A 24,090-nucleotide genomic window follows, 5' to 3' on the forward strand; every position below is an offset into this window, starting at 1 on the left:
GCTGGAGTCCACGCGGAACCAACTTTACTAACTAGTCCGGATTTTGGCTTAGTTCTACAGGGCCAACTTGTCCAATCCGAAGACGTGTTTTATCCCCTTTGTCCGCTTAGTTTCGTTAGAGGGACACCCCCTCCCTAACTTTCCTAATATTCCCTTTGGCCTGAGCCAATACTGGATTTGACCTGTCCGAGTATCGGGGCCTTTTCATCCACTGCCAGGTCAATTCCTAATCTCATTGTTGCAGATGAATATCGGCCGCATAAATTCCACCACCCGATCCTTTCTATGTAAATTTAAGGCTGAATATTGCGGATGCTATTAATAATCTTCATCGATCTATTAGTTGCATTTGCAAGTTTGTAAAAACAGGTCAATTTGGGGCCATTTTGCACACGCAACTTATTCTATTTTTGGATTCGTTCAATTTAAAAAAATAATATGATTTTAAATCTTAGCTACATGCCAACACAAGCTCTCTGACAGTATTTATACTGCAGAAAAGGCCTCGTAACTATACCCAAAATTGGTTTAGTTTTGTGCTGTAAAATTACATGTCTGGGTAGTTTTGACTTGAAAACAGAGGTGTAGGCAAATTAAATGGAATTAGTTGAATTTATAAAAAAATATTGATAAAGTAAATAGTTTATTATATAGTCAAAATAGGTAGACAGGTTTTTAAGGGCGAGGTAGCTTACTGCTGGAATTTTTGTTTTTACTTTTTTACCTTTTGTATGTTTATATGTTTTGTAAAACCTTAGGCTGAATTTTTTTTTACACTTTTGTGTAATTGTCTAATTCGGGGGGGGGGGAGCAATCGTATACAACATTTTCTTGATTTTTAGTTGAAACCAATCGAAAAGGAAAAGTAATTTAAAAACAATTTTGAAATATGAAAGAAATTGAATAAACACAACTCATAACGTTATTTCACCAAATAGTTGATTAAACTGTTAAAAATCACCATTAAACAATTATCATGAAATAAAAACTCTCATTAAAGTCGAAGGGGATTTCAAAAATAAAGTATTGAGGTACCGAAAGTAGGCCATTTATCCCATTAGATAAGGTCGAGAGATAGAAACGCTCTAACAACTATTCCCTTCTTAGTTTTAGTAAAACGCTTGTGAGTAAAATTGACGACAGTTTAATGTTTTATCCAAATTGGACGGAAAGTTGAAGAAATATCACTGTTTCAAGTTAAATTAACCCTTCTTGGCTAAGTGGCGATATAGGGTGTTAGTTTGGCAAGTTAAGGCAGATTGTGAGTGGTTAATTAGATGGGAAACATCTGTACGTCCGCACAACTCCATTACACACGAAATCTCCTAATAGGCAGCCAACTCGTCTTGGCTTATCGAAATAAACTTTGTAAATGATAATGTATTGCTCTATCCGTCATTTTCTCACGTTAACAAGTTTTAAACTTATTAAACCCCATTTCATTTTAATGTTATAGCGGATTAGCCTTCAAGGTTTTGATAAGAAATGAAAGATTGACCCTTGTAAGATTCGGCTGATCGGTCAAATCTGTGACATGTCTCAACTCCATTTGGGAGAGCACCGCGTAAATAAAATAACAAAGAACCAGACGGCATACTTTCAATTTTCTTTATAAAGAGATGGAGGTTTGCAAGATAAACTCCTTTAGGAAGCGTCCCCGGGGACTGCTTTGCCCCTTCCGGGCTTCTCTTCTTTTTTGTTCAAACTTTCCGACGTAAATTCTTCAGCCCGGAGACAACTTGGCTCGAGGGCTTTCCTGTTATAGATATAGAAATGGACCTGTCTAAAGTTGTCACATCGAATCAATAGGGGGATTTTCTTTTTCAACGGTTGTGTAAACATCAAAACAAACCAAATTTCACTTAAACTAATTTTCCTAAATTGTATAAATCAAAAATAGATTTGACAGAAAACAATGAAAAATGATAAAATTAGTAAATCATCAACAAATAAACATAATAAAATAATGTGTGGTGATTAGTGACCGTTAATGGATAATTAATTAGAAATCGTGAGATGCGGTCTGGTGTGATGTAGGTTTCAGAAAAATTTCACCTCAAAGAAGCCGACGCCTTATACAAAAATGTCTTTTCTATACCGACTTCCTTCTCCACTCCTTTAAAATCCAACATATATAAACATAAAACAGCAATATCGCACTGGCACTCTCAACACGACACGCAAGAATGGGACAATTACACAGAAAACAAACACTTTGAGTGAGTAGAAATACTTTGCTTGAATATATAAAAAATATATTTTGCATCAAATTCAATATCGATAACATACATATATCATCATATCACATAAAACATATAATATAACATATAAAACAATCATCACATTCCACACATCAAACATATTCATTCTACAACCCACAGAATTATGGGTAAGATTGATGAGTCACGGAAAAAAGTTTTCATTTCACTGATTGAGCAATTTTGATCTGATCCTTCAAAAGAGTGTTTTCCAATACCCAATCAACAGTGTTAATATAATAATAAATTATTCAGATATCGTGAGATGCGGTCTGGTGTGATGGAGGTTTCAGATAAACATTTTCTTTATAGTGCCAACGTTTCGATCTTTATTGAGATCATCTTCAGGGCCTGGGATTTACAAACAATGTTTACATTTAACAAATACATACAGGAAGTGGAAAAGTGAATTTATACAATGCAATAAATATATTTATAATATTATCAAATATATTTTGCATTGTATCAATTCACTTTTTCACATCGTAAATGTATTTGTTAAATGTAAACATTGTTTGTAAATCCTCGGCCCTGATGATGATCTCAATAAAGATCGAAACGTTGGCAATAAAGAAGATATTTTTCTGAAACCTACTTCACACCAGACCGCATCTCACGATTTCTGAATAATAATAAGATAAGACCTTCTAACGTCATTTAAACAGATATCAATACTTCACGAGGGCATCCACCGAGACAATCTCTATTGTCCAAAGTCTGATCTCAACCTTTTATAACTTTATTATACAAAGTTTCCCTTACCTCATAACTTTGATTACAATAATTAAAAGAGCATTAAAACCTCTATGAGATGCATTTATTTTTTAATAGTAAGCTTAAGAAAACAAACGGAATCACTTAGAAGATAAACTTTTACGAGTTTCCAAAGTTCTTATCTAAAGTTTATGTAAGATTTTCTTGGCTCTTTGAATTCTGAAAGATATAACGCTTAAAGAAAGGTTGTCCTTTCTAATGAGATAAAAAAAGCACATAATTTCTCTAAGAAATGACGTTTTATTTTAATTTTACAGCAGATTTTGTATTTTGTTTATTTACGGTTACAACAAAAACAAAACAAACGAATCTCAACGAGTTTTTAATGATCTTTTTACTGGTGCAATCAAATTGACATTAGATATAACCCCATTATATTTCGTGGTCCGAGTGACAAAATAACTTCTTTCAATTAATTAATCTGTATTTTTTAAATGTCGAGTAATCACGATTCGATTGACGAATCCTTTTGAAAAATGGCAAAAAAGGGTGGAAAATTCGAAAGGTGGTTGAGATGGGAAATTGGTGTTCGAGTGAATCGAAGTCACGATAGCTCAAGTGGTAGAGCAGGGGCGTATTTAGCCGAAGGTCGTGGGTTCGAATCCCGCTCGTGAAACTAACTTTTTCATTTCAACCAATACCTTACATAAAGATTAATTAGATATAACAACGAGATACGGGGAACATGATGGAATGAAGTTTTGAAAGCTATAAGTAATCAGTAAGTAAGTAAAAGTGAAATATCTCGAATTCAATGGAGAATCAGAGTTTGAACAATAGAGATTTTTTGGCTAATTTGAAAAGTTGGAACCTGAAGTATTGACGTAGTTCACGGGACACCCTGTATACTGACAACAATAAGTTAATTAAAAAAGATTCAAACTATCTCTTATCTGATTTATATAAGCTCAAATCTGCACATGCATATACATATACATATGCACAACGTGTACAAAGTTGAGCCTATCACTTCTCGCAGTCCACCGACAATTTCAGATTTTGTACTTTACAAACAATTAACAACAGTCATCGAGAATTACCAACCAAGGGTGTTGCCAGTCTGGTTTGTTTTAACTTTATCTATCCAGTCACCAAGGTTGGCCTCCAGGGGCTGTCAACAGCTAGGTCATTTCAGCACCCAACACAACCAGTTCCTAAATCCAAACCCATCCACACTCTTATCAACTTAATTGAAGGTTTATGGGGTACTTAATATTCCGCCATCGACTATCTTACTCTATCTCTTTTCTTTTTTCTGATTAGTTGATTTATAGCCCAATTTTAAGGATCTTCTTTTATTTTCTGCACAAACGAAAACAATTATTATTATTATTGAGAGCTCCTTGTCCCTTAATTGTACAAACGTGAGCATTGGCTGGTTTCTCATGGCATGTGTCCTCCGGATGCAGTGCTTATCCGTGTGTTAGTGCTGTGCCCGTGTGATAAAACGTATTGTGATCATGTTTTGTATTATTATGTACTAGTATGCATGAATAAAACAATAATATGAATATTATTTATCGACATACAATATACGTTAAGCAAAAAATCGTTTGAACAGTTTTTTTTATAACAGTAATATATTTTTTACCTTTATCTTGAGGGTATTATAGCATATAGTGATATTAAATGTATATTAATATTTGGCAAAAGTTAGTACCGCGAATTGAAAAGTTGTTTTTGATGTTTTAAAAAGTAATTAAAAACAAAAAGTTTTACATTTTAAGCTCTTATGAACGGCCCAACATTTTTTCAAGGGTGCTATAAAACCCTAAACCTTTCTGTATATTTCAGTTTTTCTTTTCTCAAGCGGTTCATTATGTAAAACCTAATTAATAGAACAAAAATCTAAAACAAAAGTTTGTGTAAATTCCGTTGAGAGGGGGTTATGAGATAAGATAAAAAACAAATTTAAGGATTTTATTTTGATATATAGTATGTAATTATAATAACAGAAGGGGCAACGGTGGCCGGAACAGTTAAAGCGTTGACGCGGCGCTCATCACTGTAAGGTAAAGGTCCTGGGTTCGAATTCCTAAAATCTTCTAAAAAATTTGTCAACAACCGCCGATCCGCTATGTTACACCTTATGCGTATTTCTCAATCGTTCTTCGTCTTGGGAGCACAGCAAACCACTTAAAAAATAAAGCCTGTTAAGTTCATAGTACCGAATGTTCAAAGTGAACTGAAGACCGATACCCAAATTTTTTCAACCCCCTCACGCAAGGGTCTAAACTGTAATTCAGCATGCAAGGCGGGTCTTCGATGATCGAATCATTGCTTTCAATGTTATTTAGCACTACAAAACGTTTTGAAAACAAATAAAAATTAATCTTAGTAAGGAAAATGAGAACAAAACATATTTTAAGTTTGTATTAAATTTTCATAACTCTAATTTTTTAATCTAGTTGTATATTTTTAAATTTAATTAAAGGGGGCGTCGGTGGCCGCAACGGTTTAGGCGTGGAAATGCACTCATTGTAAGGTATAACAATATTTTTTTTAACATCAAGGATTATCCTTTGGGTAAGGATAAGCTAATCCCCAATCGCAGGCGGGCAGAGTGAGCTGAAATCCAAAAGGGCGAGGAAGTTGTTAAAGGCACCTTTTTTTCTCTTTTTTTTAAATAGCAAGGAGCTACGTATGTCACAGATCACTTTATTTTATTTTCTTAATTTTAATACACGTATTTTAAAAGGTTATTGTTTTGATTCATTTGGGTCAGGTACCGATTTTTGTTTTCTTTAAATCATTTGTTTTAGTTGTGGCACGGATAAATTTTCACACTCATGAGTGACACGAGTTGCTTGATGTGAAGGCCATCCACGCAAAGATCGTAGTAAAGGTAAAAGACCCGAGTTCGAATCTAGTGACCTTGGATTCAAGCCCGACATGCTTACAGTACGTGACGACTTACTAACAAATGGGGTTTTCTTTGCAAAACGCCTGCACCCCGAGAGTTCATATAACCTCGTAAAACAATTTAATTATAACATTTAATTGTATATTTGTACATATTGAGTTGAAAACTGGATTTAATCGATTGGCTATTAAATAAACAATCAATCATAAACAATGAAAGTCGATCCGCAAAAAGGAGGGAAAATTCGAGAGGTGAGGTTGAGATGGGAAGTTAGTGTCCGAGCGGATTGGAGTCATGATAGCTCAATTGGTAGAGTAGCGGCGTATTTAGCCGAAGGTCGTGGGTTCGAATCCCGCTCGTGACTCTGACTTTTTTGTCTCAACCAATATCTTTAATAAATATTAATTAATTGAAAAATGTTAATTGGTCAATCGGACCACGAACTGTAATGGATTTAATAATTAAACTGAAGTATATCTTCACGAAAGCTCTTCATGGCCATTTCATTTGTCGCCGAGAATCAAATAAATTACAAGACTTTTGAAAAATGGCAAAAAGGAAGGAAAATTCAAGAGGTAAGGTTGATATGGGAAGTTAGTGTCCGAGCGGATCGAAGTCACTATAGCTCAAGTGGTAGATGCAGATCTAGATGTAATTTCAGGGTATAGTATACTGCGCCCTTTAAGGGCTATTGTATCCCCCGTGCTCTGCCTAAAGCACATCGACGAATCCTATTTTATCAAGAAACTTGATTAATAGGCCCGGTTGAATGCCTTCTATGGTCACATTGTACGTCCCGAAACTCTTTCTCCTGCGGACTAGTGTAGCTCCGCAGTTTGTTAGTAAATGTGTTGGTATTTCTTCTGCCTCTTTGCAGAATCTGCATGTGCCATCTTGGATTATTCCATTTTTCTTTAAGTGTCCATTTAACTTGCAGTGTCGTGTTAGGATTCGCAGTTTGTTCCTGCTTCCCTTGACACATTCTGTAATTTCTTTCCTTCCAAAATTGGTTAGAAGATTCTTGGATTGTGTATGTCCAATGAGTGAATTCCAAAGTTCCCTCATTTTCTGTTTGTCCTTCTGTCTGAGATACTCGTTAAAAGTGTGGGTTCCTATGCCACAGAATGGGTCAGGTCCTGTCAGCGGTGTAACTGCCCCTTTCCTTGCAAGGGTGTCCGCTTTCTCTTTGCCTTCTACACCCATGAGTCCTGGGACCCGCAGAAGCTGACTTTATTCTGCGTCCTAATATATTTAGTTTGGTTCTGCAGTTCAGCACCATATTTGAGCTTAGTGCTTTGATGGCTGCTTGGCTATCTGACATGATAGCTATATTCTTGTTTTTGTACCTTAAAAGCCCTTTTCGAAGTCACGATAGCTCAAGTGGTAGATTATTATATTTTATCTCAACCAATACCTTTCATAAATAATAATTAATTGAAAAATGTCAATTGGTCAATCGGACCACGAACGTAATGGGCTTACATACAAAGATTAATTAATTGAAAAAACGAATTAATTTTTATTATGTAAATAAAATTTTACTATGTTAAATGGTTTTTATCTTTATTACCCTTTTTTCATATTTCGAGGTTTTTATTGCACGTTTTGAAGGTTTTTCCTGCATAAAAATTCTTTCTTAGCAATAATCCTATTGAACTATCTTTTAAAGCAAGCGTTTGAGGTACTCAAAGCCTTTTTTGTGGGCTTAAAATGTCCCAAGCTGTCTGTATAATATGTAAACTTTAATATTATTTAGTGGTAATATGTAACAAGCGTAAGAGTTAAAAAAACTTCCGCAAGCGTAAACCAAAATAGATATAAAGAAAATCAAATGGCACGAGATCGTAGATAGCGTGACATAGCTTGCCATTTGAATAAATATTATTCCAAGAGTTGGCTTATCAACAGCGGCCTAATAGTTACCGAGATAAAGAAAGAATAGGAGTATTTTTGGCCTTAGGTAATTCCCACGATTAGGCAATCAAGCGATCGCAATTATTTTTCGGTGGGTTAAATTTAGAAAAAACTTAAATTTCCCAACAGAGTCCATCTCGGTTATATTGATTTTTCTCGGTGTTTGATTAGTCGAGTGTTAACGACGGCTGCGAACAAGGCGCCCATATAAAAGCCCGTGGGCGTTATGATGATCAACCGGCCCGGGCTCCCTTGTAGAACGTTCGCTGGCCCTTTTTCCGGCCATCCCCATTAGCGAGGAGGGCTATCGTTGGATGAGAGTCAGTTAGGCCTCTTCCTTTTACCGAAAACTCCCGAAAAGGGGAAGAAATTACAATTAACCGGCCTATAATGAGCCGGTCCGGGAGTGAAAGGGGGCACCGAAAATTGGGCTCGTTAGAGTTTCGTGCATTATCATCCCTTTTCTGCCTATAATCGAATCTGGAATGAGATCAACTAATAAACTTATAGTCTAATTAAGCAAATGGAAAGATTTAATTGAAATATAAGAACATTTATTTATAACTTCGTAGTCAATTGCATTTTTCTAATAGAAAATACAAAAATAAATATTACAACATATTGAATAATTTAAATGATCTAGGCGCCTTTAAGCCCTTGACAAAAATTTATTATAATACTAAAATGTCTTGATATAAATATTAGATTTTTTTGGTAAAAGCTGAGCCATTGCCATTGTTATAAATTTAAAAATTAATGTAGTTTATGCATTGCATAAGATAACATACAGTGACTCACGAAATTGATAAAATCACCTATGCTGAAAGATAGACCACAAGTTTTTATATCAGTTAAATATCAACTCCATTGTTGATAACATATTACTTAGGAGAAGAATTAAGAAAGCCTACAAAAAATGTACAGCACTTTTTTATTTACTTAAAGAAGCACAAAAATTTACTTTTTTTAAAACATTTGATCAATAGTATGAGTACACGAGTTGTTATCTTTTAATTATTGGTATAGCCCCTTCTCGAGATGATCACGGCGCAGATCAGTTTTGGTCTACTTTGTAATAACGTCTGATTCCACTTGGTCACGACATTTTTCCACAATTTCTGCTTGTTGCATGCTGGCATTAACATCAGTGACAGATCTCTTTAACTGTATAAGGTTTAAATCTGGAGCTCTGTCATTAGTTCAAGGATGGTGCTGAACTGCAAAACCCAACTAAACATATTAGCTTCGCAGAAAAAAGTCAGCCTCTGCTGGGTCCCAGGACACATGGTTGTAGAAGGCAACGAGAAAGCGGACACCCATGCAAAGAAAGGAGCTGCTACACTGCTGACAGGACCCGAACCCTTCTGTGGCATAGGAACCCACACCATTAACGAGTATCACAGATAGAAGGACAAAAAGAAAATGGATTGATACAGACAATCCCAACCAATTTTGGAAGAAAAGAAATTACAGAATGTGTGAAGGGAAGCAGGAACAAACTGCGAATCCTAATAGAATTCCTAACAGGACACTGCAAGTTAAATGGACACGTAAAGAAGATTGGAATAATCCAAGATGGCACATGCAGATTCTGCCAAGAGGCAGAAGAGACACCAACACACCTACTAACAAACTGCGGAGCTACACTAGCCCGCAGGAGGAAGTGTTTTGGGATGTATAATGTGACCATAGAAGAGCTTCAACCACTGAAACTGCGCCTATTAATCCAGTTCGTTGATGAAATAGGACTCACCGATGTGCTTTAGGCAGAGAACGGGGGATACGATAGCGATAAGGGCGCAGTACATTACACCGCGACTATTACATCTACATCTACATCTTTAAATCCGGAGATTGTGGTGGCCATTCTAACAAATTAAACCTATGTTCGTTATGCCATGTCTTGTCACACGAGCGGTATGTTTAGGATCTGGAACAGAATGACCATTTTGCGTTTATTGAGCTTTCTAAGTCTTCCCATCATGCTACGCTTTAAAATCTCAACATAGTCGACTTCAGAAAGTCTCCCTTCTATTTTCTCAACGAAACCAACCCCTTTTGTCATGCAGCATACCATTATACTTCCACCCCCAAATTTAACTGTTGGTTTAATATGTCTCGCCCTTAATTTTACATTTCGCTCTTTTCACATCCACTCATTGCCATCAGTCGCAAATCTATTAATTTTGGTTTCGACAGACCATACAAGTTTTGACCAATCATTTTCCGTGTAGAGGACATGATTTGTCGCGAAGGCTAATATCAGTTTTTTTATGTCCACCTGATAATTTTTTAACTTTTTCTCTTCCTCGCAAGCCAGCTTCTTTGAAGATACGGCGACCAATTTCAGTACTGATGTCGATATAATTGTTAATTGTAACTGCTGGATTGGAACTCACAAAATCGATGAAGTGGTTTTTTTTCAGACTTATAAAAAGGATTGAGTGTATTATGTTTACAATGCAGGTAGAAAAGAGTTTGAAGATTGTAATGAAAGAGCAAACAAAGTTTCCTGACAAGTAATAAATACGTATTGGCAAACAACATGTCAGATTAGGACGAATTTTTAATAGTACTGCAAACATTTTATCAGTATCGTGAGTCACAGTCTATCTACAAACTTTTATGAACAATTTGTTTTGTGTGAAGTTTTATAACTCGAAATTTATCTGAGAGGCGTCGGTAGGCGCAAGATTGCAAGGTAAAGGGTCAGGGTTCGGTTCCTGTGGCCCTGAATTAGGACCCGACACCTAAAAATGGGCTTTTTTTCTAAAACGATATCCTGAGGGTTAAATATCCTAAAAATAAATAAATAATAGTAATAGTAATAAACTTAATAAAGAAATTTAATTGGAATAACAACAATTTCTTATAAATTTAGTTTTTAGTCTATTCCGTTTTTTGCATGTAAAGAATCCAAAGATAGTATTAAAGTTGGATATTTATATTGTTTGGGCTAAAGCACCCTTATAAATGGGTTGACCACGAGGGCATAATATTTAGCCAAACAAAGGTAAACGATGTTATGAACTTAAACGCAAACGAGATTTGCTGGATTTTTTTATTATCTTACTTTACTACCATTCGTGACGGTGAATATTATTACTATTTTTTTTTATTTCGCGCGCTGAGAAAAGCTGAGATTGCGGTTTCATCTCGGGCTCTGAGGGGTGGGATGAACCTGTAGTTTTGTCGTTCCTATCATTTTTGGCCCGCCTAATCTCGCTGATGTGGTCTGTCGGGCGCATTACGACATCTAAGATGACTTCAGCAGTTTATTTTATTGTTTTTGTATATTTATTTTCATTGTCTCACTCTGTTTATAAGAGTAACTGACCTCTGGAGTTGTCGAAAGCCGAAACGCGTATGGTAAACCAAAATAGCGCAGGGAGGCAAACTAAAAAGGATGGAAAACGACAAATCCACAGGTTTATCACTCCCACAGATCTCAAGATGATTTCATACTTCTTTACTTGATAGTTGATTTTAATGATAGTACTCACACAATCATCTGAAAGAACGAAAAAAGTTAGACTTAGGTTATTTTAATGATCTACTGAAGTTAGCTTAGGAAATCGGAAACCTAGGGACTGCCAGTTCCCAGTAGAATCAATAATAAATTAGAAGTAAGTAAAGTAATTCCTGTCATACAGGTGGATTTAACGTCAAACTATCCGTTGAATATCACGGACAAGGGATGAAACCATTACTTTCTACTTTATTGTACTATTATTAAAAAGCCATGGACTCTGCCGGGATTCGAACCCAGAATCGCTAGCGTGGCAAAATCGAGTCGGAGCCCTAACCTCTCGGCCACCGCAGACCCTTTTCCCGAAAGAGAAAGCCATAGGAATTTTCTATTTTATGCCAGGAACATATTATTGAGGCATTTATGCAATATTGAAGCAGTCACTTGTTTATCAAGTTCTTCATGGCATCTCTTCAGTAATTTCCATCTTATCCGTCCAGCAAAGCTTGGGTTCCGAGTGCAGTCAACAGCTAGGTAATTTCAGCACCCAACGCAATCAGTTCCTGATCCCAAACCCATTCACAGTCTCACTCATATTAAATATGTTCTTCCTATTTACAAACCATTCCCTCAATTAGGGTGGTGTGTATCGATATTCCTCCATTATTCTTTTCTAACTAACCTAATTGACTGTCGATGAGGTTCTGAAAATTCCGTCATCGGCACTCTCACACTGCACATCAAGCCAATAAATACATTCACTCTCAACAATCACTTGGGACACAAACTACTGAAAACTATCATTACTGTATGTAATAAAACAAACGGTTCACTCCAAAAATAGGAATAGGAAACCAAGATACTCGCTACCGTGCATGAGCTCCGTTCTCATATCGGGTGGTATTCCAACACGCTCTCTGTATGGAGCCAAGGAGTTGCACCCTTCAAACAGGTGGCACACATTGCGAAACTGTTCTCTAAACTGGACATATACGCGGGTTTTTTTCGCGTTTCATCCTCGCATGGCCTATTATTAATCGGGTGAAGATTAACCTTCTTCTACGAATCAAGTCCTCCTAGGGCCACTCATCAACAGTATTCTTGATATTCGAGAGATTCTCTGCCGATCCGGCCCACCGACGCTTCCATTTTATTTTAATCGGTTTTTAAATTATATTTTTAGCTTGGGACATCCGGACTTTAGCCGCCTCGTTCGCCTTTTCGTTACCCTCCAGACCTGTGCCCGGGACCCAGACAACAATCAACGTTTTGCGGAGACGTTCCTGTCATAGATTTTTTGGAAATTTCCTATTATTAGTTGCTCTTATTCTACTTCTATTTATTTCATGGTGCTTTAGTTTTAATGTTAAAATCCGCAGAAGAAAATGTAAAATAAGACAAAACAAAAAGATGGGAATAAAGAAAATAATAAACATGTACGAAAAAATGCCATATTACAAGTTTCGATATAACATAATCAACCAACGGCTGTCTCAAACATAAAAGATTTATATTCAGCTTAGAAATATTTTTTGTTTTAGTAGATGAAATGAATTTAGACTAGCGGTTCTATTATTAATTTTATTTTGTTTTATTTATTTTTTATTTTTGTTTATTAATCGAACGTTATTTTATCGGTTTTATTTTTAAGCAAACGTTACAATTTTTTGTTTTATTTGAACTGATAATGCAGTAGAAACGATGTCGGTAGAGGTTCAAATAATTAAAAATAATTACTGATGAACCGGAGACGGCCGGTTTGAAGAAAATTGATCACTTCTGATTCACCAGTCAAACAGTTTTATTAATTATTTCCTTTTCGAATATAAATTACACAAAAGAAATGAAAAAGCAATTTAATTATTGGCTGATAATTATGTGCTGTAATAAATTCGGAAATATATTTAGAAATGTACGAAACAAAAGTATTTCTATATAAAAGGTTTTTACTTACGATATTAGTAATGGATGCTTGATATATAAATAATTTTTGTTTTTAAATCTGTATATAAATGAATACAATAATAAACATCTTGACATTAACAACCAAGAGTGCCTGATTTATTATAATGATTTTACTTTTAAAAAAATCATTAAATACAGTTAAATTAAATGTAAAATAATTTTAAAATAATTATGAATGCAAAAAATTTTATTATATAATTTGAGATCTAAACACATGCTTATATAAGTTTGTAGATAAAAATTATATATGTTGAATATTCAATACGTTTATTACATTTAATAAAAATACAACTAAGGTCTAATTAAATATAAAAATAGATGTAACATGGCAAATTAATTAAAGATAATTGAGCAATGATTTATTTTTGTAAAATTGGACACTTTTTCTACTTATTAGAAGTCTTTTTGTTAAACATAGAAAATATTATTCGGTTGGTTTCTAATGAATATGTTACGTTTCATTTGATAGAAACTGAAATTGGTAACCTGCATTTCACTTAATCGTATGAACGTGAATAGGCAACTTAGGATACAACAAATTTAGCTTTATTTTTTGCCCCCCCCCCAAAAAAAAAACCTAAATAAAAATATTAGGAATTGGAAAAAAATCCCTTTGGAAATTATCGTTCTAACAGAAAACAAAGGCCAATCCCATGATGAACATTTTATTTTTTTATTAATGAGATTTTCTTTAAGCATTCGAGTCGCCCTAATTTTACCCGACGTTTTGAGGAAAGTGGGTAATACAATTTGTAAAGGGAGTTTCCTCAGTGTCGCCCATTAGCCGTAATGGCCAGCTCGTAATAATATCCATAGGTCGAAACCCGTTATCACCAACGGCGACCGTATTTTCGTCATTGATTACCTTACCTTTCGTTTCATAAATAATAAACAAAAGTTAAGAGAATCAACCTGTCGCCTTTTGAAAGTTTACAGAATTAGACAAGGCACTAACTACAGCTGGGAGTCTATTCGATTTGTCCGGATCACATCGGAGTCTGCTGCAAAGCCAATTAAAGAATATACGGCGAAATGGGCTTGAAGGAGACGAGAGAAGAGTATAAATTAGCAACGAGGCACCTGTTCCTTCTACTTGATCTCTACTGTTCAAACAAAGTGTTCTAGTTCCTCTTTCTTATTAGTTACACAAAACAAACTATGTATAGAAGAACGTTTTCTTCAGCCTCCCAAATCGAAAATTGTGCAAGGAACGTTAGACGCCTGTTATAATCAGAGTCCCGGAGTCCCTGGACCAGATGAGGGCGATACGGCTTAAAATAGTAAGTCCGGAGTTCATCTCTAATTTTTTTAAACCTAAAACCCTTCCAATATTTCGGAGAGAGGAAATCGGATTTTCGCGAACATAAGTAAAATATTCAGCTCTTCGTGGAAATTACGCTGCCGGTTTCTTGATGATGGAACAACAACTGATCCGTACCTCCTCATATTGCGAGCAACACGAATAAACGTTTTGTGGTTTACTCTTGGGGGATCAACTGACTATATGATCCCGGAAACATTCTTTACAAAATCCTATAAAGGGAAGGAAGAACTCAAGAAAACATCAGAGTCAATGATATGGTATACAATGGCTCCAAAACAAACGAAGAAACCGAATCGGGTATTTTTGTTACAAGCCCAAGATATGAGCATTCAAACTCACTAGGGAAGTAACTTCGGTTTTTCAAGCAGAAATACATTCCATCAATGCTTCTGCCCTAGAAAATGTTTAAAATGGTTACACTGGCGAAAATATCCTCATAAGATCTGATAGGAAAGCATTAAATCATTAGCATGTAAAACACATTAAAATCAGTCGATGAACGCAACCAAAATCTCCAAAGGCTGGGGAAACACATCAACCTGATGATATCTTGGGTGCCAGGGAACAGGGGAATTTTGGTTAATGAGAAAGCAGACAGTCTAGCCAGAAGAGGACCTGCGAGACCATACATAGGCCCCGAACCTATACTTTGGATAACAAAAACAAATATAGAAACCTCCATTGCAGAATGGATAAAAAAAAAAGGAGAAATGGATAAACTCTAGCGCCGGTAGACATGATAAACTTATGATGAAAACCCACACCAAGACTGGCAAACTCACTGCTGCAGTTGGAGTAGGCCATACTCAGAGGAGTGATAGTACTATTGATTATTAACCGGTCACTGGCATCGGAGAAAACAAGGGCATATATAACAGTGTTCCCATTTGCGGATTATGTAATGAGGAAGAGGAAACAGCCACCCATATCATTTTCGAATGCGAAGCAATAGCTCAATGGAGATTTAACCTAACGTATGGAAAAAACTTAGGGAATCAAATTGCAGCACCGGCAGTCAATGACCTGCTACTTCTAAGGAGAAGGATTGAGTCTATTGCACTGAACTAAGGAACTAGGAAGGTACAATATGCCGAAAGGCTGCAGTGCCTGGGGAGCAGAAACCCCGCTTCCTAGTATCCTCATTACCATCACCATTGCCATTCTGGGGCGATTAGGAAATTTCTTGGACTGCAGTTCGCGCAATACTACCACTATCAATAAAGCAGTCGTACATATAAACTCGCTGTTTATCGGAAAAAATTGGTCTTCGGTTCATTTAGAATGGAATATTGAATGTAAGGAATATACGCTATTGTAAAATTTATTTACTTCCAAGAATTAAGATTTCCTCTCATAATACGAGTTTGAAAAATAATGACAGAATGTAAATAATAAAAGCAGTTAATGTTTACCTTAGTGATGATGGAAATTATTGGAATTAACGACTAAACAAACAAATGCGTTTTTCCAAACTTTTTGCCATAGCATTGTCATTTTTTGACCAATTGAAATTCCGATTGGACGATTGTTTTCAGCGTAAAAATGTAAATGTATTAGGATGTATAGGATCGGTTTTGAAATTCGGAAGTTGAACTGGGCCTGAGGTACCCTCTATAATTTTTCTCAAGAAAAAGGTAAAAATTTGAAACTAAGCTAAAAATTATTAAAGACGTAGTTTTTTTAAAAATATCGGCATTGGTTCAAGAGAAATCCAGCCGGTCCATCTAAAAAAGAGACACCCTGTTACCCATATATTTGCCCTGTTGCTGGTTTGATGTCACAGAATAGTCCAAAAATGATCGATATTGACCAAATTATATGTTCATCCACTCGCAGAAACGTGGAAAAATCTCATTAAAAAAGTGTAAAGTAGTTTGATCCTTCATAACACGTAACCTGATGAGCTGTTGATGTTAAGCACTACTACATCGCCGGAATTGTTTACAACTTGCTTAATTTAAAATAGAAAGGACTTACTTGAATTAATAAACGGATATTTCTTGATGAAATGGGCGTGGTGCACGGGGCATGCGGGGAAAGGCGGCTCCGGATCGTCCGGAGACCTCTCGCTCCCGTAGCCCAAATCTTCGACGCGTCCTTTCACTGTTTCGTTGTTGTTGTCGTTGTTGGGGAGGTCGAGATGGTTGGGGAGAGAGCCGCAGAGTTTGTACTTGTCCTGCGGCAGTTTCCCGGTTAGGTTGCCTGAGCTTTGAGACCGCCTCTTGCTCAGGTTGCTCCCCATCTCTCCTCCACCGGTACGACCCACACCTGCAACAAAAAAAAGCAACATGAGGAAAAACTTAGCAATTCGCATTTTTAAAATATTTGAAATTGTGTGGTTCGAGAAGCGGTTTCGGTGTGAAAGCGAAGGGGTGACATTCGAAACGAGGTTTCCATGCTGTTCCAGTTGATAAACTCGTGAATCCGTAAAAAAATGTCATTCCTTTGGTAAAAAAAACCAATCGCTTATAACTACCAGAGACGAGCACACTTAGAGAAACCAAATTCATCATTATTGAAACCGAATTTCTGCCTGAAAACTAAAAAACATGTAAAATTATACCCAGTTCCACACGGAGGGAGAACTGACGAACCGACATATTTCCTTGAGACCTCTCCCAACCCTTGGATGCAAGAGGGCGCTTTCCAGGCACAACATAATGGTGTGGCCTTGGGAGCGTGGTAACCTCTCTAAAGCACGAGCTGGACTCGTGTCGGCCTCTCGGTGCTATATCAGAGGCATTCGAGGGTTAGGGTACCAGGTCCAGTCTGTATAGATGGGGGAGGGTGCATAACCACCTGACCTACGGGGTAGCAGAAAATGTTCCAAGTCCAAACCCTGCTTAATGGGAATGGATTCGTAGTGGCTTAGTGGCGAGGCTCCTGGCGAGAACTTAGTGTGAATCAGTTGCTCGGGGGTACCGTTAGCGGTTTCCTTCCGAGGGCCGTGTTCCTCTAGGGGGTGATTAGACATTCCACTTTAAACAAAACAGCGCCCGGAGCGGATCCGGAAGTTCTTACGGAGATAGTCCCTTCTCTATCCAGGGAGCTCAGCGGGACGACCCATGCTGATGCATTTCCGCACCTGGGGTTACCCTTTCCAAGCGGCACACGGTCTGGTGCTTTTTTTTCTTTACGAGGGTTCGCAGCAGCAGAGGTCATATAAACCCTCGGGGTGCCTGTGTTTTTGAAAAAACCCCATTTGTAAGTATGTCGGGTTCGAATGCAGGGCCGCTGGATTCGAACTCGGGACCTTTACCTTACAGTGATGAGTGCCGAATCAACGCCAAAACCGTTGCGGCCACTGACGACCCCTGGTCTGGTGCTTAATGCGGCCCTATCCACTCGGAATGGACAAGCGGAGGCCCTCGGGGCCGGGGTGGCTTCTACACCAAAACTTGCGGCTGTAACATTCATCCAGTCGTGAGCGGAGGTGCGTCATCTCTCATCTTGAGAATCAAAACATACGGTAGGGCCGAAAGGCTAGATACGGACGTTAAAGATCCTCATGCCTTTTAAGGGCTCAGAGTAAATACGGGAAAGAAAAGACCATAAAATAATTTACTAACCGAAAATTTAAAGTACGGGTAGTTGTTCGGTTTGCTTTGTGTTTTACAAGTGAAAAAGTACCTGGTGAAATGTGAAACAACGAAAACAAAAACATCGGTTCGGCATCAGACGCTAAATTAAAAAAAAATCGTGAAATAGTGAAGCAAACCTTTTCTATCCTAAAAATTAATGGTTTAAAAACGGAAACACTCAAGATAATTTTCTTCATTAGAAAGACTGAATTTTTGCCGGATATTTTGAAAAACATAAGAATTTCGTCCAGTTCCATGCGGCTCTTTTCCTTCTTCTTATTTTAAATCAAGTCAGACATTGTAATTAAAGCCATCTAATCATGGTATATATCATCTTCTTCTCCTTTGAGTTAGGCCAGTACTGTTATGAATTAAGCCAAGTTTTTGATCGAGTTTGGCTTTTCTGTTCATGCTCAGTTATCGCCTGGACCTACTATCTCATACCGCGCAGTTCTCTAACTGGCCGGTTTTTTCGACTGATTGAAGGAAGTTCCCTCTCCGACTATTTCCCTACCAATGTTGGTGTTACTCAGGGTTGCATTCTGGCCCTTACACTATATCAGGTGTTCACAAGTGACATTTGATTACATCCTTAAACCACTACACATACATTTGCAGACGATTCAGCAACTCTCTCTAGTAATTCCGATCCAGTCATTTCCACTCAAAACCTTCAACGATCTTACACTACTAGAGTCTTGGAGCGAAAATAACAGAATCAAATTTAAAACTGACAAACCCACCCACCTTACCTTCACTGTAAAACGACCTTCTCTTCAACCTATTTAAATAATATTCCCCTCCCGACTGGTGACACAGTGCGGTACCTCGGACTGTATCGACAAACGCTAAACGTCATGAAGTCATGGTACGATACAGAGTCTTACATGACTTATTGACCAACATTTTGATTTACCTCTAAAAATAAAAGGCTGCTTTATTAAGCTAGTTAAGCCGATATGGAATTGCAGAATGGCTGGGTTCAGCCTACTGTCCCAATCCTGAATCCTACTAAAAATCCTTGATGCTCCATTTTACGTTTCGAACATCTTTTTGTTCAAGATGAAATCTGTTTCTGTTCCCGCAAATATTACAAAACCCTCCCAACCACCGTAAATCAGCATACTCAAAATGTCGCATTCCGACGAATTCCTTCTTTTTCTTTGGTAAATAACTAATCGTTTATAACAATCATCATAATGTAAGAAAATAAAATTATCCATTATCAAGATTGAATTTCTGCTTGAAGTTTAGAAAAAAATCTAAAATTCTCTGTGGTTCAACAGACCGATCAGACCGATATTATTGATGTACATGTTTACTACTACCCGTCTTATCTTCTTATCTTTCATCCAGACAAATAACTTAATTATGTCAAACTGTACTATGTATTAAATATACAAGTTTACGGTTTAATCTTTGAAAATATAAAAGTTTCAATGTATTTCACTGTATGTTTTTAACTGGTGGTGTTCTACTTATGGCAAGTGTGAAACAACGAAAACATCATAACAGCATACACTGAATGTAAAAACGATAAAAAAGCTGGTCTGAAAAACCTTACTTTTGGCCAAAAACTAATCGTTTGTAACTATCAAATACGGATACACGGCAGATAAGGAAATGAAATTCTTGATTATATTATATTATTATAATGATGATTATTATTATGATTATATTATTATGAAGTACACCTGAAGTTTTGAACGAAAACCATAGAATTATGTCTATTCTAAAATTAAACTACTAACAAACTAACTTACTGATCAATATACATTTACGATAGTTGTTTCTTGTATGCTTACTTATGATATGTTTACAGCAGCGAGATTTATCTTTCTATTTACAATTAAAACTAAGAAATCCGTAAATTTAAATGTAAATCTGAATCATTGTCTTGCTGTCTGCTTTTTGCTTTTTTGGTTGGGTCAAATTCCATGGAGGTGCTAAAGTGTGAAGCAATGAAAACAAAAATATCAGAACAGCATAACACGCTAAATTTACAAAAAGCTCTTTGAACTCAGGCAAGGTACACGTTTATAAAATATTGTTTTACTAGACAAAAAATAATAAAAATGTGTTTTATTCAAGTTTATCAGGAGCTTTACTTACTACTTTAACTACCATTTAATTAATGCCATAACTTTAAGTATTTAAAACATTGATCGACTTCGGCTAAAAATACTCCCAAGGAAATATTTGACGGGGATCCTGTTCGGCCGTGTGTCAAGCATGTTTTCCCCTCAAACGACATCAAAAAGGAAAAAAATTGAATATGCATTGTTAAACGTTTGTGCCCAGTCTTTTGTTTTATACGGCCCAGAAAGGAAAGTCTAAAAACAAACTCTCCATACATAAATACAATACAAAAAGTAACAGAATATTTACATAAGAAATGAACAGACTCTATTTTTGGTATTAGAAAACTTTTCCATTTTGTTGAAATTCAATAATTTTTCATTTATTAAATTTGTATTAAGTCATAAGTAACTAATTATTTGTACTTAATATTTATAATTTAATTACAACATTCAACTAGTATAGATTAATGCTAGTGGTAATCAGTTTATAGCGTTACAACCAAGCTTTATGACTGTGAAATTTCTCAGAAAAAAATCTTACCTTTCATCTTATCCGATATAATCAAGCCATCACCTCGAGAGATGATGGACTAGGCCCGGGACGTCACGGCGACCATTAATTTTTAATGGACGTGCAAATAGACAGGGGTTAATTTTTTTGAAACTTTAATATTTCCCTTGTCATAACTCCTTTTATCATTATTCAATTTATTTTATTGTTTGTTTTTGTTTTGTTTTTTAAGCAAAAGTTACAGTGTTATCGCGACAGTCATAAAAGTTACGGATAAGCATGGTTTACACTCCCTCCTAACAACCTGGACCATAAAAAATACCTATCATTTATTAATTATAAAACATTAGTTATAAAATCCATTACAGATCGTGGTCCGATTGACCAATTAACATTTTTCAATTAATTAATATTTATGAAAGGTATTGGTTGAGATAAAAAGTCAGTGTCACGAGCGGGATTCGAACCCATGACCTTCGGCTAAATACGCCGCTGCTCTACCACTTGAGCTATCGTGACTTCGATCCACTTTCGATCCACGGACAACAACTTCCCATCTCACCCCCACTTTTCGAATTTTCCCTCCTTTTTGCCATTTTTTATCTCAACCCTGTTCTCGGTAGACTCTTCAGCGCCTGCTATCTCTTTACAGACAGAAACGCGACTCATCAGTGAACATAACAGAATTCTAATTGGTGTTCTCTTTTAGCACTCGTTCTACCATATTCCTGAGTTCCCACAAACGATTACGAATCGAAAAGCTTGGCCAAATCATCTTGTACTTCATTGAGGATCTGGCGGGCAGTACGGACAGGGCTCCGTCTTGCAGCAATGACAATATTTCCCTCCCTTAGTGTCATAACGCGCTGAGATCCACTACCAAGCCTCTAATGTCACTTCCAGTCTCTGGAATCGGGCTAAAGTCCGGGAGACCACACTCTGAAAAACGCCAACTTCCTCTGCGATATCCACGGTGACCTTCATGACACATTCTCACAATAATATTGCCAACTTCTGGATCAAGGTGATGTCTTTCCATGATTGAATAGAATATAACTGGATAAACATGGATCAAAGGAGTTTGTTTACTAAATCAGTAATCTTCATGTTAACTATTCTTAAATAACTCCGCGATTAAAAATGTGGATTGACAAATTTTTTGATTTTGGTTTGTATTTTATATTTTGGTTTGTCCAACTAGCAAGAATATATCGGTCAATTTAATTAAAATTAAAAGGATGAGAATAAATTACAAATATCTCTATTCATGTTTTAGCAGTTTATTTGGACGAACAGCCATGCAAACAGTACAAACAGGTCAATGAGCCGACTTCGAGCACGGATTAAACCTTAAAATAATTTAGTTTTATCCCAGAGCCTTTTTATGGAATTGGCTAAGTACACTTTCGACCTCTGCCATGGTGTAATCCAAAAAGCAAACACGTGGATTTGGGTTTGTTTATTCCGAGGGCGCTGTTTGCTCTCGAATCTTTTCCAAAGCCGACGTTTATTTTGATTGGGAGAACTGCTTACCTTACCGCATCTTCCGGGTTCTTTTTCTTGGCAGATGCGTTTTGTTTAACTTCAATACCACGAAAAAGTTAATGGAGTTTAATGACAAATATTTTGAGACATGTCCGTATCAAATTATACTATTCCTGCATGGGGTATTTCATAATTTACAAAATGGCGATATATGAGTCAACATACAAAACATAGCACACAATATAGACAAAACGTTATGTACCAATAGCAAAATCCTTAGTTACTTAAATGTTGTTTTTTTGTTGTTCTATTCTGCAGTTCTATCTAGCAAAATACATATTGCTGGATGAATAATCCAAGTAATAAAAATTAACGAAGAATATGACAAGAAATATATCCATGAAAAAGCTCCACAAAATTAAATTTTTTATATATATTTATACACAAAATTTATTCCTAGTTTAGAATTGCAACATTCTAGACATTTCCTGGAATAAAGCCCCTGTTAATATCTCCACTTTTTCTAATGTACAGGAAAGAGTATTTATAATTATTTATATTTATAAGTCATATTATGTAGAAAAATAAAAATAGAGAAGATTGCAACCACAACATGAACTCGACTCTCAGAGCTGGAAGTCTTCAGTAACTGTTCTGGCAAGATGCTAAGGATAGTGAACTTATACCATCCATGGGACCATGGAAATTTATCACTTTTGGAGCTGGTTCAGGTGAAATTGCTATGCCCGAATTCGATGATGAAACATATATAAAAACATATTAGATTTCGTGGTCCGATTGACCAAGATACTTCTTTCAATTATTAATCTTTATATAAGGTATTGGTTGAGATAAAAAAGTCAGTGTCACGAGAGAGATTCGAACCCACGACCTTCGGATCAATACGCCACTGCTCTTACCACTTAATCTATCGTGACTTCGATCCACTCGGACTCCCGAATAAGACAAAAAAGTTATGTTAGTTATTGATATTAAGTATTTATAAAAAGTTAAAAATAAGAGATAGGAATTTGGTGTCCGTGCGGATCTAAGTCACGATAGCTCAAGTGGTAGAGAAGCGGCGTATTTAGCCGAAGGTCGTGGGTTCGGATCCCGCTCATAACACTGACTTTTTTATCTCAACTCTTACATAAAGATTAATATATAAAAATTAGATTTTAACATTAATTTTATGTTATTAAACTATCACTTCATCTCTTTCCTTTTTATTTTTACTTTATTTTCCTACTGTGAAACTTCCTTTCTCTCCCTCTCACTCTCTCTCTATCTCTCACACTCTATTTCTCTCTATACCTCACTCACTTTCTCATTGTTTCTTTATTTCATTCTCATGATATCTTTTTCGCTATCTCCCTTCTCTCTCTTTCACTCTGTCTCCTCTCTATCTCTATCTAGATTATCTATTTATCTATCTCCCCCTTTTACTTTTCAATCTTTTCCTGTCTTGTTTCCCTCTCCCACCAACACTAATGTGGCAGAAAAAGTCCATGATACCTAATTTTGCGTGGTAAAATAAAACATGTCATCTATTATTTTTAATTGTCTATTAAGGAATTAATTATATTTTATCATTCTGCCTTTACTGTCTCTTTCTCTCATTATCTTTTTTCTTTCTTTCCTTCACTTTTACTATCACAGCTAATCTTTCGCTCTCCTTTTCAATCTCAATTCATTACTTTTCGTTTCTTGCTCTGTATTGTACATATTTAGGGGGCTCTCCCTATCTCTGTCTCTCTCACCCTTTAACCTTCACTCTCTCTAACTCTTTCTCTTTCCCTCTTCCCCCTCACTTCTTTATTTACTTTCTCTCCAATTTTGCGAGGTAAAATAAGAAATATCACCAA

General features: G+C 36.3%; 1 protein-coding gene across 4 annotated transcripts in view; it reads right to left on the minus strand.

Annotated features, from left to right (window-relative positions):
- Positions 1-24,090, minus strand: part of LOC106665019 (tyrosine-protein phosphatase non-receptor type 13-like) — a 326,390-nt gene that overhangs the window by 31,326 nt on the left and 270,974 nt on the right. For all 4 annotated transcript variants that reach the window (XM_024230375.1, XM_014391147.2, XM_014391144.2 and 1 more), the window contains exon 2: positions 16,545-16,835. In XM_024230375.1, coding sequence (XP_024086143.1) covers positions 16,545-16,809 — 265 coding nt within the window. In that variant the 5' untranslated portion in view covers positions 16,810-16,835. The remainder of the gene's footprint in view (positions 1-16,544; positions 16,836-24,090) is intronic.

Source organism: Cimex lectularius, unplaced genomic scaffold (assembly GCF_000648675.2).
Source record: "Cimex lectularius strain Harlan isolate CLEC.00 unplaced genomic scaffold, Clec_2.1 scaffold138, whole genome shotgun sequence".
NCBI classification, from domain to species: domain Eukaryota; kingdom Metazoa; phylum Arthropoda; class Insecta; order Hemiptera; family Cimicidae; genus Cimex; species Cimex lectularius.